Here is an 18,013-nt window from a genome sequence, read left to right as displayed (position 1 = left end):
CCACCAATGAAGTATTCTCTAGAATAATAATAAGTAGCAGAAGAAAGAATTGGCAGTCTTATAATATAAAAACACAGATGAATGTAAAACGATGAGTACAACTATAATTAGATAACAGTACTGGTGTGGTGAGAAATAAATTAATATTTTAGCCATTTTTCTAAGTCATTTGGTAAGGAAGACAAATTTCATGATTTCTTTACCACCAATACTTCGTATACAATGCTAGTCAAACCATTATTTGATTTTGCTACATCTAAGTTTCCATTGCCTCTAAAACACACCTTATTCTAGATATACATTTTAATAGCTTAAAACTATGTATGTGTTATGTGTGGTAAAATATTTCTATTGTACAATTTAGTGGCTACAAAATGGGTGTGATTAAAAAAATGTGCATTTTTAGCATTTAATAAAACTGACCCAGTTAGAGCAAAAGAACATTTGAACCATGGGAGACATTAAAAAACAGCCATGCTATTCCCAGATTTTTGTTTGTCACTTAGATGATTTTCCTCTCAAATAAGGTATAATTTTCTAGTACAGTTTTCAAAGAATTCCACTGTCCTGCTTCTTCTCTTCATTGCTTACCCACTCCATGCGGCTGGAAGTTTCTAATGAACTCATGACTAATGCCCCTCACCTTGACACAATCCCTGTAAACAAGATTTCCTTTTCATCATATTTGCTCAAAGGATTTTAGAATATTTGAATCCTGGTAAATCAGATCTACCAATCTGAAATATCTTTAATTAAGTACACTGAAGCTTCATATTAAGTATTAAATGCTTTTTTACAAAAGGCATGCATCAATAGTTTTACTGAAACATTCCAATGTTTCATAAGAATTAATATTATTTTAACTTTAATTTTAGTCTAAGAATTTTTTACCCAAAGGCTCCACAGTCTCATTAAACTGAAACAATTTTTAATACCAAAGAATAACCCCACTGTAGAAGAACTCATCACTAAATACAGAAGGAAAATATATATTAAAATTAAGTTGGAAAGGTAACAAATACAGCAGCATTAGTAAACATAAGCATGAATCTTTGTCTCAGAGAAATTTTTAATATGTAACTGAGCATGTATATTTATTATTTTAAAATATCTATCTGTTTATTTAATGTGTACATGTCTTTTGTCTATGTGCATGTCTGTGCAATGTGGGCATAAAGTGCCTGTGGAGGTCAGGAGGGGTCATTGGATTGAGAATTGTGAGAAGTGAGGTAGGGCTGGGAATAGAAACTGAGGCCTCTGCATAAGTGCTGAACAATCTCTCCACCCCCATACTTAATAAGTTTAAGTTGATTATGTAAAGAAAGTACTCCAAACTTTACTAATGATAAAATTCATTTTAGTGCCAGCAAAACAAAATCCAACCAAATGAAAAATACTGATACAAACATATTACAAATATAGATCATGTTGTAATTCAGAACACAAATGTTCACTTTTGAAACATATACACAAAAGATGCCTATTGAGAAAAGAAAATGAAGACAGAGCAGGCCCCATTCTCTGCAGAACATGCAAGAATTAATTATCATGTTAGATTCTTCTTTGAACTAAAAATCCTATAGAGTTAACTCTTGCTGCTGAAGCTTTTCTATTACTTAATTGCATCAATCATGAATAGTTCAATCTCTTGAAGTGGTTTCAAGAATTTTCCCCTTCATTTCCTTTGGTGTATCCCTCCTGTTTCTATATCATTAAACTCAGATGAGGCAATTTTGAGAACTATAGTTCTTCTCAAAGAGTGGGGAGGGAGAAGTCTAAAGAATGTACCCATAAGCCCAAGGAAGTCTTACTTTTTCATTCTTGGTAATTCTGTATTAGAACCTCCTTTATAAACACTATTGTATCTACAACTTCTCATTCCAGTGTGAAGAATATCCTTGAAATATCTAGGCTTCTGGAAAAAGAAAAGCTAAAGCAATATCACTCAATAGACAAGGCAAAAAGTAAATACATGGACATGACATGAATTTATATGAAAGAAAACATATTTGCTTCCTTTCTTTCCACACATATCTAGAGCTTCACTAGAAATTTGTCCACTGATTTCATTACAACTATAGTAGAATTCCTAGCATTGCAAGAAAAAGGCCTTAAATACAAGCATGAAATTTATAAAATGGGGCATGTGTACTAAACTCCAATTGACACTTACTGTGGTCCAACTGACTTGTCGACCTAAGTCTGTAAAATAAAGTGTGATAATTGACGAAGCTGCAACACTTTGAACAGTGATATAATCTTTCAAAAAAGGGCCACCTAAAATAAAGCAATGAGAAAATAGTATTTAAATATAATTTCATGGCACAGTGACAAAAAAAAAAAAACTTCTCAATATGAAACTGGTGACTACTTAGGATTAGAATTATGCAGTCATTCTATAACAAATGCAAACATTATAAGATGTGAACCATTCCATTGCAGTAATTTATGTATCAATTTTTCTCAAACATTAAGTTTACAAAAAAGCTTTCAGTGAAAAATACAAACTGTCCTTAGCTTTTATGAAAAGATGGGAGGGAGATGACTTGAGTAATTTCCGATGAAAATTTAACTCACTCATCATTTTGCTCCAGCTTTCATGTTTCCTAAACAGATAATATAGGCAGTGTGTGTGTGTGTGTGTGTGTGTGTGTGTGTGTGTGTGTGTGAGACTGTAAATGGAGGTTACTCTTAAGTGTCATTTTTGCAATAACTTATTGTATGTAACAATAGAAAGTGAATATGACATGGAAAACAATTTGTAAAATGGTGAAATTCAGTAACATAATCTTATTTCACATTATAAAACATTGATACTACACAGACAGCCCTGCAATTACAAAGCTGGATGCTTCTCCAGAGGACCCAAGTTTGGTTCCAGCACCAATGATGAGTAGACCAAAACCATCTGTGATTCTAGCTCCACGGGGGTCCTATTCTCCATTTTGGCTTCTACAGATTTCTGCAGAAACATTACCCATGCACACACACACACACACACACACACACACACAGACACACACAGAGAGAGAGAGAGAGAGAGAGAGAGAGAGAGAGAGAGAGAGAGAGATTTAAAGACTTTGTTGACTTTTGTTATTGAAAGTGTATGAACACAAATGTCACATAGATAGGTAATTAGAAAAGTCAACTTAAAATTGAGTTAACTAGAAGAAACTTCATTTTGCACAATACACTGCTTACTGCAATGAGTAAATTCACTCTCTAAAACAAAAAACAAACAAAATTCAATTTACTGTCCAAACGAGTAGTAAGCAGTTTTATTTTGCTCAAACCACTTTCAAGTCCCAACAACCAAGGAGGAAAACAGGAAAATGCCTTGGCCACCAGATCTGTGCTCACCAGTCCTTTAGGCCTTTGGAGTGTGACTGAAATGGATGCCAATGCCTGTCCACTCTCACACAGTCTTTGTGTTAGGGATTGTCAAAATAATACAGTCCTCTGTGGAGAATTCTCTGTTTAGCTCTATAGCGCATTTTTTAAATTGGATTGTTGGTTATTTTGATGTCTAATTTCTTGAGTTCTTTATATATTCTGGATATCAGCCCTCCGTCAGATGTGGGGTGGGTGAAGATCTTGTCCCATTCTGTAGGCTTGTGCTTTGTCATGTTGACCGTGTCCTTTGCCCTACAAAAGCTTCTCAGTTTCAACAGGTCCCATTGATCGAGTGTTTCTCTCAGTGTCTGTGCTACTAGTGTTATATTTAGAAAATGATCTACATTGCCAATGCGTTCAAGAAGCCCAAATGGCTGAAAGATATTTAACGAATTGCTCAACATCCTTAATCATCAGAGAAATGCAAATTAAAATGGACTCTGAAATACCATCTTACACCTGTCAGAATAGCTAAGATCAAAAACACTGAAGACAGCTTATGTTGGAGAGGATGTGGAATAAGGGGAACTCTCCTCCACTGTTGGTGGGAATGCAAGCTTATACAGTCACTTTGGAAATCAATACTGGGCTTTCTTAGAAAATTGGGAATCCATCTCCCTCAAGACCCAGCTATACCACTCTCGGACATAGACCCAAGGAATGCTCAATCATACCACAAGGACACATGCTCAACTATGTTCATAGCAGCAGTATTTGTGATAGCCAGAACCTGGAAACAACCTAAATGCCCTTCAACTGAAGAATGGATAAATAAAATGTGGTACATATACATGATAGAGTACTACTCAGCAGAGAAAAACAATGACATCATGAGATTTGCAAGCAAATGGATGGAACTAGAAAAAATCAAACACAGACTCAGAAAGACAACCATGGTATGTACTCACTCATAAGTGGATACAAAGATATAAAGCAAAGGAAAACCAGACCGCAAATCGCAACTCCAGGGAGGCTACCTTGTAAAGAGGACACTAAGAAAGACACAAGGATCACCCAATGACAGTGAAATGATGAGATCTACATGAGCAAATTGGATTTGAGCAGGGGTAATGGAGGGCAAGGGTCAGGGAAAGAGAGCTTAGGGGAGTGGGAGGTCTCAGCTGGATCAATAACAGGGTAGAAGAACAAGGAAAGAGATACCATGATAAATGAAGACCCCCATGAGAATAGAAAGAAGCAGAGCGCTAGAGAGGTCCCCAGAAATCCACAAAGATACCTCCAAAATAGACTATTGGCAATGGTTGAGAGAAAGCCTGAGCTGACCTAATTCTGGTGATCAAATGTCCAAACACCCTAACTGTCATGATAAAACTCTCATCCAGTGACTGATGGAAGCAGATGCAGAGATCCACCACCAGGCCTCAGGTGGAGCTCCAGGAGTCCAATTGGCAAGAGAGAGGAGGGATTATATTAGCAAGAGATATTAAGACCATGATTAGAAAAAATACAGAGACAACTATCCAAACTAATGGAAATGCATGAACTGTGAACCAATAGCTGAGGAGCCCCCATGGCACTGGATCAGGCCCTCTGGATAAGTGAGACAGTTGATTAGCTTGAACTATTTAGGAGGCACCAAGGCAGTGGGACCAGGACTTGCCCTTAGTGAATTAGCTAGCTTTTTTAAGCCTAGAGCCTATGCTGAGACATTTGGCTCAGCCTTGGTGTAGGGAGGAGGGGACTGTTCCTGCCTCAACTGAATCTACCAGGCTGAGCTGAATCCTCAGGGGAGACCTTGCCTTGGAGGAGGTGGGAATGGGGGAGGATTGGGGGAGAAGACTGGGGGGGGGGGAGGGAGGACAGGGGAATCTGTGGCTGATATGTAAAATTAAATTAATTATAAAATAAAATAATAATAATAAATAATACAATCATTTCTTTTTGCACAAATTATAGACGCTGGAGGTCCAAATGAGTAACACAATGCTTTTTTATTTATTTTTATTTTTATTTTTGCCAGAGCTGAGGACTGAACCCAGGGCCCTGTGCTTGTTAGGCAAGTGCTCTACCACTGAGCTAAATCCCCAAACCCAACACAATGATTTTTGTTCCTTTAAAATCAGTAAGACATAGATTTGCTTTAAAAATATGATTATGATACATGTTAGACTAAAATAACATGAATTCTAAAAATGTGACAGATCCCTATATATATATATTTCCAGAGAAAAGCAGGATATTAGAGAAACAGCATATCTTTCAAACATTTAGAGAAATAGGAATTTGACTTAAATTCTAGTGATATCTGAGAATGGTGAACATGACTATTATCAAAGGAATAAGAAAATCCACTTAATTTTTAATTAATATATTTTAAGTAGTAACTTCTTAATATGTGCTGCCTATAAATGCCCTACTAAGTTTATAAAAATGCATTTAACATTCCTGCAGTTGGAGTTTTTTCTCTATCTGCCAAGCCCCCACAGTCCCACAACCCACGTGTAAAATAATCACTCAGATGCTTATGTTACTTATAAACTGTATGGCCATGGCAGGCTTCTTGTTATCTCCTTCTTCTATCTTAAGTTAACCCATTTCTATTAGTCTATAAGTTACCGCGTGACTCGTGGCTTAGCGGTACCTTACATCTCGCTTGTCATGGTGGCTGGCAGTGTCTCTCTCCTCAGCCTTCCACTTCCCCCAGTTCTCTTCTCTGCTTGTCCTGCTATATTTCCTTCCTGGCTACTGGCCAATCAGTGTTGTATTTACTAACCAATCAGAGCAACACATTTGACATACAGGACATCCCACTGCACATTCCTTGCAAAACTCTAAATATTCATTCTAGCTACAGGTCTCTTATAAACAGAAAGGTTTAAATGTGCAGTCCAGTAGATGCAAAGTCAATAATATTGGTTCTCAACTAGAACTCATTTACAGATTTATATTTTTTAATTCTGGTAATGTTGCATCTATTAGTAGATGTATTTTCTTCAGTTTCATCAATTTTGCCTGTCTTTATTATAGTATTCTATTTATGGAATCAAAAGAGCAATTAAAAACAATTTTTAAAGATAAAATGTAGATGCACTAGTGTTAGAATCAAGTGAGATAAAGTTTACATGCATAGACTAAGTAACAAATGGTAGTTACTGAGCTCAGAAAATAGATTCGAAGTTAAATAAATAGATTGGTTGAAATTGGTCTTACCATATTCTAGTTGTAGGCCAACTCTGGAAGGGTACCATTTTGGACCTATACATTGAAAGAGAACATTTAATCATTCACAAGAATAGAAATTTAGCTTTAAGATATAGAGGTTCTCATGGGAAGACAGGATCCCTGTTGGAAAGGGAATACAGCATTCATTTGTATCAAACACAGACACAGTAGTTTCCATTGGCAGGAGGCTGACTAGCAGTGGTGTGGTGGTGAGTGAATGAAACTGATTTGATTATGCAGTTGTGCTCATGTTATGAGCATGTACTAGTCCTTATGGTCCAAGAGAGGCAGCAGATGTCATATAATTAATTATTCAATAAAAATCTACATATTGATGCAAAATAACAACTTTGGCTTTCATTGGAAATTCCTCTAAGTTTGGCACCATAAATTATACCATTTCTTTAGGAGCAATATGCTCTATCAGAATAATTCCTACCATCTTACACTTTCCATCAGCATGATTTCTACAGAAGTGAAGTGCTCCTTCAAAAGGATATGTATGATTGACTTTGACTATTGCCAATGTATTAATTAAAGCACAAATATTAGTTTATATACTCTTTTTCCACAACATATATGAATGGAAAGAATAATATTTTCTTTACAAGAAATCCTGAACATTTTATAAGATGTTGCAGTATCGAAAAAAATTATTTCCAATATTCAAAGATAATCACATTCAATCATCTTAAATATCTGTTAGAGTAAATGCCAAACAATTCTACCCAACATCGAATAGAAAATTAATAAGCGTATTTAAAGGAAACTTCTACCATTATCATTTTCCCACATGAATAAATTTTAATTATTACTAACAACAACTGAGGCAAATGTAGCTGGAATTTTTTTTCAGCCACCAAACCTAAATAATGACATGGGGGCTTAATATTAATTATGAAAAATTAGCCTTTAGCTTAGACTTGTTTCAAAACTATCGTTTATAACTTAAGTTAATCTGCTTCTATTAAATTACATTTTGCCATGTGGCTTTTATCTCTCTTTCATTTTGTACATCAAATTTTTGTACATCCCCATTTCCATGAGGGAAAAATCCTAAGAAAGAATTTATATTCATGCATTAAGGTTATTGAGACTTATTCATAAACAAAATTTAGAGATAATAACTACTAAGATTACACATAAATACTGTGACATTTACCTCTTTTAGATAGTCTGAAAGTTAAAAGAATCATTTTATTTCAGCGTATATTAACTAACATGCTTACTACTATTATATCGATTTATAGTTTTGAATTGTATGCTAGTATTGTTTATTGAAAAATACTTAAAGATAGTTTTGCTACCATGTAACCTACAGAGAAAAAAAATATGACTCAACTAAGTGCTACAGAAGACTCAAAAGTTTTAATTGAGCTTGTGAGGACACTTGATATTGAACCAAATACAAGCGGTCCACTTATATTTGACAGACAGCAACTGACACCTGTGGTAGTTGTATATATAAGCAGTCAGGTTCTATCAATTTAAATAACATCCACTGAAGACGTCACTTTCCATAGCAACTTATAAGGCCATCTTGGGTGGAAATGCCAAAGCAAAAATAACTATTATAACTGTTATGCCTAACATGTAGCCTTTCCTTATGAACTAGATGATGTGTATTGGCCTGCAAAATGGCAGAATATGTATATATACATATATAATTATTATTATTTATTAATGTGACTTATTAGTATAATCAATATATATTAAATTATAAGGAGCTTGAGATGTGTAAGGGTAGTTAGCTTATTTTCTCAGCTTAACAGCTTCAGGTGTGAACAATGCATGGTGTCACAGTTACTGTAGGAGTACGTAGGAGTATAAGATGACAGCATCTTATCAGGAGCAACAGTAAACTTGACTTAGCTATTGTACTCTGACCACACCTTAGAATTTTTCTAACACTATTTAATAACACTTTGAATCATTAAATCTTGCCACAAGTAAAATATATTTTACTGAATTGTTATCATCAATGATTCACTTGAAATGTGAGGATATAATGTCAATGTACCTATAATATCATAACATCTTTTAAAAATGGTAATGTATGTGGGAAATTAAAAGAGATAGGCAAGTAGTAGTATAGAGTGTCCGATTTATTTTGGAATTGTATCAGAAATAATACAGCATGTGTGCAGTGAGACAGGATAATTCAGAAGTCAATACCAGAAAAGGAGCAGAGGCAGGAGAACACCAGCAGCTCTTAAGTGCTGTCTGATGGAAACATTTGATCAAAACAGTAGACCAAAACTATAATGTGTCTTTTCTACTTCATAAAGAATTATAATTAATAGTATAAGTGTTAAATATAAATAAAGCTAGGATATTATTCAAACACATTAGAAATATTTATTACAAATATTTTCAACTCATGAAATAAACTTGACTTAATGTACAGTAACTTTCTAGATTGAATCAAAGTCATTGGAAACATGAATGAAAGCCCAATCATGAGCTAGACAGTTTCCAGGTGTGTTTCAAATAACATCCTATTCAAGACAATCGTTCTAAGACAGCTAAATTAACTGAAAGCATAAAGCAAGTGTGTGAGCAGAACTTCAGCAGGCTCAAGGAGAGAAAGCTTCCTACACACATGCTATAATAGACATATTGTACTCATATTAAATGAAAGTGTGCATGAGCTCTGCACCTGCTTTTAGATTTTCGAATTTACAGAAAGGTAAAAATGAGCCGGGTGATGGTGGCACATGCCTTTATTCCCAGCACTCAGGAGGCAGAGCCAGGCGGATCTCTGTGAGTTTGAGGCCAGCCTGGGCTACCAAGTGAGTTCCAGGAAAGGCACAAAGCTACACAGAGAAACCCTGTCTAAAAAACAAAAAAAAAAAACAAAAAAAAGAAAGGTAAAAATGAGATCATTCATAGAAAATGTGAAACATGATAATTACAGATAGATTCATAGACTATTTTCAAAATGAAACATGTTCATCTGAAAGAGAAATATTTACAAATTAAAGTTATGCCTAACCCACCCCTCAAAACTTTAAAATAAACCTGACAGGTTTATTTAAAAGAATAGTTAGTAGATCAACTGATAGAAAGAAAGGTGGTTTTTTTGTAGGAGGTAAGCATGTCTTTAAATTGAAATTAGTACCAATTAGGATTTTATCATTGATGTGTGTCATATGTGTGTGTGTGTTACATATATATGTGTGTGTTTTAATGTGCAGTTACTTTCTAGAATAAATCAAAATTATTATTTTCCATATAAGAGTTGCCATGACCATGTTGTCTATTCACAGAAATAAAAACCCTAGCTAAGACAGAGGGTGAGAGTGTTTTCTTTAATATCAAAGACCAGAGTTCAGTTCCCAGCACCCATATCAAATGGCTCACAAACACCTGTAACTTCAACTTCAGGGAATCTAACACCACACTCTCTTCCCACATCTGTCAGCACACAGTTACACACATGCAAACACACACACACACACACACACACACACACACACACACACACACGTACACATAACAATAAAAAATAAACTTTAAAAGAATTCAAATATGAAAAACAACTAAAACAAGTAGGATGATGTAAATCGTATATGACATCCAGACACACATAAATATATTCCTTACTGCAAAGATAGGCTACCTGTTCAGGTCCATCCCTTCTGAGAACAGTTATAAAAGCTTAAAGTCATCAATACCTCAGAAATTCTCTAGACAGAGATTAAGTAAAGGATGAAAGGCAAAGACAAGGTTTAGGTTAAGGACATCCAAGAAGCTTAGCCTAGCAGGAAGAGCCTTAGGTTTCCTCTACGTTTTGGGGTCAGATTGCCCATGCCTGCAAGATGCACAGATCTTTGCTTGTAGCACATAAATATAAAGCTTTATTACTAGAAATGCTGAAGATCTAAATGAAGTCCAGAACTTTAGCCAGTACTTGAAAACAGTGTGAATTAGAAACAGACAGCTCTTATAAGAAAAAGCAAACTTTCAACCATCCCAATTCTAGTTTAATTCTTGTTTAATGAAAGTGAGCTATGTTATCAAAATTTAGTATCTTTTCTTGGATACACAAACACATACCTTAGGAAAAAATGATGTCTTTATCCATGCTGTAGAATGCCAGTAAAATAAGCATGATATTCAATGAATGTAGAAACTATGAAAAGAAACTGTATTTTCACTGCAGTTAACTATTAGTTTTAGTTGACACTAGCTTTTTTTGATTCTGAATTGTTTACTTTCTCAGCTTTAAATTTTTAAAGTGTTGTTTCTAATACATATATATATATATATATATATATATATATATATATATATATGTGTGTGTGTGTGTATGTGTGTGTGTGTGTGTGTGTGTGTGTGTGTGTGTGTGTGTGTATTCACAAAGTGTTTCTTTAATTACTACCTTGGCATATTTTTAAAAATTTTAAAACCTTTGAAAAATGTATCAACAAAACTGTGTGCTTCCTTTTACTTTTTGGTTCTGGAATTTCAGAACTTTATATTTCCACAGTACATTACATGCATAACTGAGTCTTCTTTATTCTTTATATTTTCCTGGTAGGTTTTTGTCTGCACATATTCTTCCAGTTTATAGCTCACTACTGTGTAAAACTTTTAATTGACCTTTATCTTATCTTTGATATTTAAAATGAATCTCTTTCTTCTCAGCAAATGAACTAAGACACCAAAGAAAAGAATAACATCAGCAAAACATTTCAAGCAAATAAAGTACATGGGTCATTCCATAAAATTTCAGCATAGCTATGTAATTTGATTATGGAAGATGATATTGATATTAGTTATTATCATTGTAAATAATAAGTAAATTTTTAACAATAGTACACAATGTGGGAATTATTCTCTCTTTAACTATTAATTTCATAACTTATTTATGAAGGACATTGGAATATTTATTGAGCTTATATTTTAAAATGTAGAACTGCTTTAACAGGAAGCAGCATACTTTTACCAAGCTACCTTTTTTTGTCTTAACAAATGTTTCCTCAATAACTGCCTTTGTTTTCTTATTTTGGTACTTATGGAGGCACACAGGCCTGCTTTCCTGCAGCCAAAGCCTCATTCCAATGCAAAGTTTTATTTTCACAAAATAAACTCGCTACACAGCGATTAAAAAAGCTATAAAGAAAGCACAGTGGTGAGAATGTCTTTTGTATATTGCATTAATGCAGTTACTATAGCATTTTATGAGCTAGCACCAAAAAAACAGCAATTTTGGCACTTTTTCATGAAACTATTATAACATGTTACCTGAAATTTCTTATTGATGTGCTACAAACCAGGGTTTCTGTGCTCATTATGCTGAATTAATTGTTTCATTTGTTTTGGAATGATTCATTCATTACACTCTTTGAGGATAACTGAACACACCATGTAAGCATGGCAAACCACTTCCTTGCCATCTTGTAAATACCACAGACATAATGAAGTAATCAAGTCAAAATGAATTCCAGGATTCCAGGAAGACGTTCAAAGTTTTAGTAGGAGATGTGGTACAATGTTTCTGAGAAATTTGTGAGAAAGAAAGAAAATTTGCTCTCCCACCAACAACAACTAAAATTATTTCATGCAAATCAGAATCAATAAAACAGGAATAACTTTGCTGAAAAAGATTAAAAACATGTAATGTTTGGTAAGTAAGATATTACAGTGCTCAGGTTAGAAAGAGGATAGCATAGCATTGCATAACCAATATTGCAAAGCAAGGTTCCTGCAGGAAATGGGGACATGGCTTAAGTAAGAAAAAATTAAAACCTTATAGCTGTATAAACAAAGGCTCTGAGTTATAAAGTAGGATGTCTTTAGAAAAAGAAAAAAATGAAATAAAACAACTCCAAATCTCAAATGTGTTTCATTTCTATGAGGATTTCCAGAAATTGTCCTCTTATCTTTACTACAATAGATCCCTCTTTCTAAAATTTTATACTACATTAAATTTTACCTGACATCATATTTTTATAAATAAACCTTTTTCCCATCATTACTATTCTATTTTATATCATCATGCTAATTAATGATCTTGATTCATATTTCTCAACTAGTCCTTTCCCAGGTTACAGGATAATTCTGTAACAAGTTGATTGACTTTGTTGCTATAAGACAGCAGGTTGGACAAGCCATAAGGAGCCATAAGGAGCAATTAAGCAAGCAATACTCTTCAGTGTCCTCTAAATCAGTTCTCGCACCCAAGTTCTTCCCTTGATTTCCTGCTGTATCTCCCTTGGACACTAGACTATCAGCTGAAGAAATAAACCTTTCCTATCATATTCAAGTTCTTTTCTTTTTACAGCACTATAAACCCTAAATCAGACTCCTACACAGAGAACTAGCTAGCTACATAGCCTAGTTTGGGTCCAAACTCACAGACAGACATCTGCCTCTGCATTCCAAAGACTGCAATTAAAGGATTTTGGCATCAAGCCCAGCAACAAATTTGTGTATATGGTGTTGAAGAATAAAGACAGAGCTTCCATAATGCAGTTATTTTTACCTTCACCCTGTTTTATTTTCCTATGTTAAACTACTTTACATGCCTATGAAGATGCTTAATGTCCATTTCATTTTACCATTGTAATATACCCAATCTCTAGAACAAGTTATAACTAGCATTTGATCCTGATTATATGTACAGTGATTACAAGTTCACACACACACACACACACACACACACACACACACACACACTTCAATTAAGTTTTCAGGAAATCAAATGTTTAACAACAAAAATATTTTATGTGCTTTTAAATATCATTGGAAATGCAATTCTTTGTCATAAACTACTCAGTCATTATGGTTCTAGTTCTAACAATTTACTTTCTTTACAGAATTTCCTTTTGTGATTGTTGCTTAAGAATGTTGTCAAGAGCATTAACTGTACTTTTTATAAATGGATAGAAAAAAGAAAAGTGAACAGACTGCCATGACTTAAGAGAAGGTTTTATACTTTGATTTTAAAGTGTTTTGGAGATTTATTTCTCAAATTTAGGGATACAAACTTAAAAATGATTTGTGTTATTCTTTGACACTCATTTGAGAGATGAAATACCCCTATATCTGCACACAGTGTGCTAGAAATATGTATTTGTCCTTTGTATAGATAAATGAAATGCAAATTAACTAGGCGATACATTTTATCACTAGCTATGACTCTCAACTTTTGGCAATGAGATGAAACCAACAATCAAAATAATCTAGAAAATTTTATATAAAGAGAAACATATTAGAGTCAACAACTTACCTATACACAGTCCTATAAATCTATACACAATTTATACTTATATGACAGAAGCACAGTTTATATGTATATGTAGTACATATATACACGTCAGTATAATTTTACAGATGATGTTTTGTTCTAATTTTGACCTAAGAATTTGAAATCTGAAATGACTTGACTTGTTCAATGTAAGAAACTGTGTTCATAAAATAATTCAATATATGCAGTTTTTGTATCAATTAGAGCCCCACCACCCCCACAAAATTTAGTCATGGTGAGCTATATGAGCAATCTTATCACTTGAGAGGTAGAGTCAGGAGGATCAGGAGTTCAGTGTCACCCTCTGCTACAGTGATAATTGAAAGTCCAACCTTGTAGGGAGAAAACCTATCTAAATCAATCAAATACACACACACACACACACACACACACACACACACACACACACACACACTGGTGCAAGGGCAGAATAAAAAGCAAGAACAAGCTTCTGATTGGTTAAAAGCCTGAGGCAAAAGACTGCATGCTTCCTTACTAGTGGAATATGATGAAAAAGGTGCTCACAATTTCAAGTTTATTTTCATCATATCTGTTACTTTAAACCTAATGCCTCTGAGGCTTGAATAAAGATATAAAACACTAATACAAACAGCTCTGAGCAAAGAGCAATTATTCTGAGAGGCATGAGAAATCAAAGGAAAGAAACTTTGAGACTGCAAAATGCCCACAAAGGAATTCAATTTCATTTTTGGTTGTCTTGAAATTAGCAGTTGATATTTCCTACACAAAATCGATGAGCAGCAAGCAATTTTTAATTGGGTGAGATGAAGGTTGGCTGCACCCAGCAAACATTAAGTGACACTAATAAAGCCTACAATATCTCTCTATGTAACCAGTAAGTCCCAGATGAGTGCTTTGCAAGTTGAAAAAGGAAAGTAGCTCTCAGACCTGTGTAGGCTGGCACAATTCACACTGCAGAGGGCCTACATGGAACAGAAGGACAGAGGAGGGGCAACTTTACTCTCTATTCAAGCTTGCACAACAAACTTGGTTCTCCAGCTATGCACTTCTTGTTCTTGAACAGTGAAGGATACATGACATTCTCAGTCCTTTGGCTTTAGTCTTTCCTATCTAATTCCTGCACGTAAAAGGTGATAGATGCTGAAAATTTTTAAATTACCTAATCACCTGAGCAAATCCCATTAGATCAATCTCTTTCCTTGTCAATCTCTCTCTTTCTCTTTCTTAACACTTATACATATGTAGATATCTCTATGTACCACTGGTTATATGGAAAATTAAGACTACTCTGCATATTACGTGGCCCTCTAAGCTGGCGGGTACTAGCATCAGGAAAATCCATGTAAGTAGTAGAAATATTGTCAAAGCTTGTGAAAGGGTGTGGTGAAGTTGATATTAATTGGAAATATTGCTAAGGTAGGTAAACTTCAACTTCCATTCACTTTCTTCTTCTCAAATGCAATATTGTTCTGTAAGATGAACCATTGCACAGACTCAGAAGATAACACATTGCTACTCCACAAATTCTGGCCCCATATATAAAGACCAGTGCTCTATCTAGATAGAGAAGAGGAGGAATTTCCTCCCATGCTACCTGCACTCATAACACTTCAGTGTGGATGCCTTAGGTTGGTACAGTTGAGCACATGCAGGTGATTTTCTACTTTCATTGCAATTTCATTGGGTTTCTCTATGTAAATGATCTTCACACATGGCTGCTTCTCAAGGGTTTTTCATATACTAGGTGACCCTGTATAACAGCACTAGCTTCTTTTAACTGATCAGTCTCCAGACAGAATCAGCCAATTAATCATAATATCCACAAATTATTCCCCCACTAGGTTCCTTTAGAGAGCTATCTCTACTCAACAGATTGTCATGCTTGCGAAACTTAATTGGATTTAAATATTCTTCTGTCTACTCATTCCTGCTCAGTTTCTGCCTGGAGTATATTCCTTAATCATCAATCAGGTGTAAAATATCTTTAAAGTTCAACACAAGAAAAGGCCTGTAGGTTCATGCATAAGTCTTGACAATCATGGTTTGTGAAAGCTTTAGAAAGTGCATCTTGTTCAGAAAGATGTTATCTCCCTTCTTCCCCTCATTCCAATAGAGAGGCTACAGCAGCATTCTCCAGTGTCCTGACATAGAGAAGGAATCTGGGATGCAGATCAAGTAACTCACACTTCCACAAATAGCACTTGACCCTATCCTCGAAGGCCACTCAGCCTTTCCTAGAGTCTGTATGCTTCAAAATGTGTCCAGATACTTAAAATCTTACATAACTTATATACACAACTCAGGAGCATTACAAAACAATGTTAAACTGGATTCATAAAATTAGCTTTCTTTTGTTTTATCCACCTTCATTGCTTTGAGATGTCGAAAAATAAAGTTAGTATGCTTTTGTTTGTTTGTTTCATTTCGCACTTAACTGCAATAGGTTTTTTTTTTTTTTTTTTTTTTTTTTATCTTTGTCACATTGCTATGCCATGAGTCTGGTCATATATCTTCCCTTTAGGGTTACTCCTTCGGTTTAACACATATTGTGGTATCATTCTGGCTATCCAAACAGGTTTAGCACTACCTTCCTACTTCAAAATAATTTTGCATCAGTCATCAATGAGAACACATATCTATGTTTTATTTGTAAACACTACCCTGTAATAAAACTAACCAAGGAGGTGAAATACACACATACACACACACACACACACACACACACACACACACACACACACACACACACAGAGACAGACAGACAGACAAACAGACAGACAGACAGACAGAGCAAACAATTCTGAGCAGAATGACATAGCCAGAGACATCACATTACCTAAATTGAAACTACACTACATAATCCTAGTGGTCAGGGTGTCATGATATTGACACAAAACAGATTTATAAGCAATGGAATAAAATGGAGGAAGGCTCAAAGATGAATCCATTCAGCTATAGAAAGCTAAGCTTTGACAAGGTGTCAAAGTGTACACTTGAAAACAGAGAATCTTTTCAGGTGATGGTGCTGGCAACAAAATACATACACATTCAAGTGGTTAAAATTAGATCCATTCTTTCATTGTACACAAAATTACTGTTTAAACTGGGTCAGAGAATTTACTTAATCTACAATCAGAAGCAGTATAATCTCTAATCAAAACAGAAGAAATATTTTAAGACCTAGTTGTAGTCAAAAACAAGTATGAATATGATCACAAAAACATATGATATTATCTCAAAAATTGGCAAAATGAAATAAAGTCTTCTTTTTGGAAAAGAAACCATCAACAGTATATGCAGACAACTCATAGAATAGGCAAAAATCACAGCCTTCATACAAAGTGGATATATCTATATTATTTGAATAATTGAGACTATTAATCACCAGAGAAACAGGGCTGCCAGCCAACAAATAGACTATCAGAAAAGAACTACAAATAATAATTTATAAAAAAAAGTGTAATAGCACACTCAAGAATAGTTTTTATACAGTACTCAGGAGGTAGAGATAAGTAGATCTCTGTGAGTTAGAGGCTACTCTGATCTTTATAGTGAATTCCAGGCCAGCCAGGGTTACATAGTAAGAATTTTGCTAAAAGTAAATTTAAAATAAAATGTTAAACAAAACTAGCAAGCAAAAAAATGTGAATTACTTTGAGATTTCATCTCATTTCAGAGAGAACAGTCACTATCAGGAAAACAACAGTGGAAAACATTAAAAAAATATATGAGGACAGAAAACCCTCATATAGATGTAGGGAGATTAAACTACAGCTTCTATGGAAATTAGAAGGAAGACTTCTAAAGCAATTGACAAGATAATTACCTTATTGTCTTCTTCTACCAATCTGGGACATGTAGTCAAAGAATAACACATCCTACTACAAAGATAAGTACATACCCATATTTATCACACTGTTCAATTCACTATAGTATGGAAGGAAACTTAGCCTAGATGTCCATCAACAGATAATGGATAATGCAAGTGTGACCTATACATTCAATGAGATATTTTGAGCTGTAAAAAATAAAATTTATAATTTGCAGTAAAAGTGGATGCAACTGTACAACATGATATTTAGCAAAGTAATTGTTTCATTTATTTCTATGTTGCTCTTATAAATCACCATAACCAAAAGCAACATATGGTCGAAAGAGTTTGTATTGGCTTGTTTCCAAAAGATTAGGAGTTCTTCATGG

At 34.5% G+C, this 18,013-nt stretch overlaps 1 protein-coding gene across 1 annotated transcript in view; it reads right to left on the bottom strand.

The window, feature by feature from the left end:
* Tecrl (trans-2,3-enoyl-CoA reductase like) overlaps positions 1 to 18,013 on the bottom strand; it is a 70,059-nt gene that overhangs the window by 29,198 nt on the left and 22,848 nt on the right. The window contains exons 3-4 of the mRNA XM_036200195.1: positions 6,565 to 6,609; positions 2,174 to 2,277 (exon numbers count right to left, since the gene is read on the bottom strand). Coding sequence (XP_036056088.1) covers positions 2,174 to 2,277; positions 6,565 to 6,609 — 149 coding nt within the window. The remainder of the gene's footprint in view (positions 1 to 2,173; positions 2,278 to 6,564; positions 6,610 to 18,013) is intronic.

The sequence above is a fragment of the Onychomys torridus genome, chromosome 10 (genome assembly GCF_903995425.1).
Source record: "Onychomys torridus chromosome 10, mOncTor1.1, whole genome shotgun sequence".
Taxonomy (NCBI): domain Eukaryota; kingdom Metazoa; phylum Chordata; class Mammalia; order Rodentia; family Cricetidae; genus Onychomys; species Onychomys torridus.
Note: the sequence above shows the minus strand (reverse complement) of the source record. Positions and strands in the feature narration are given on the sequence as shown.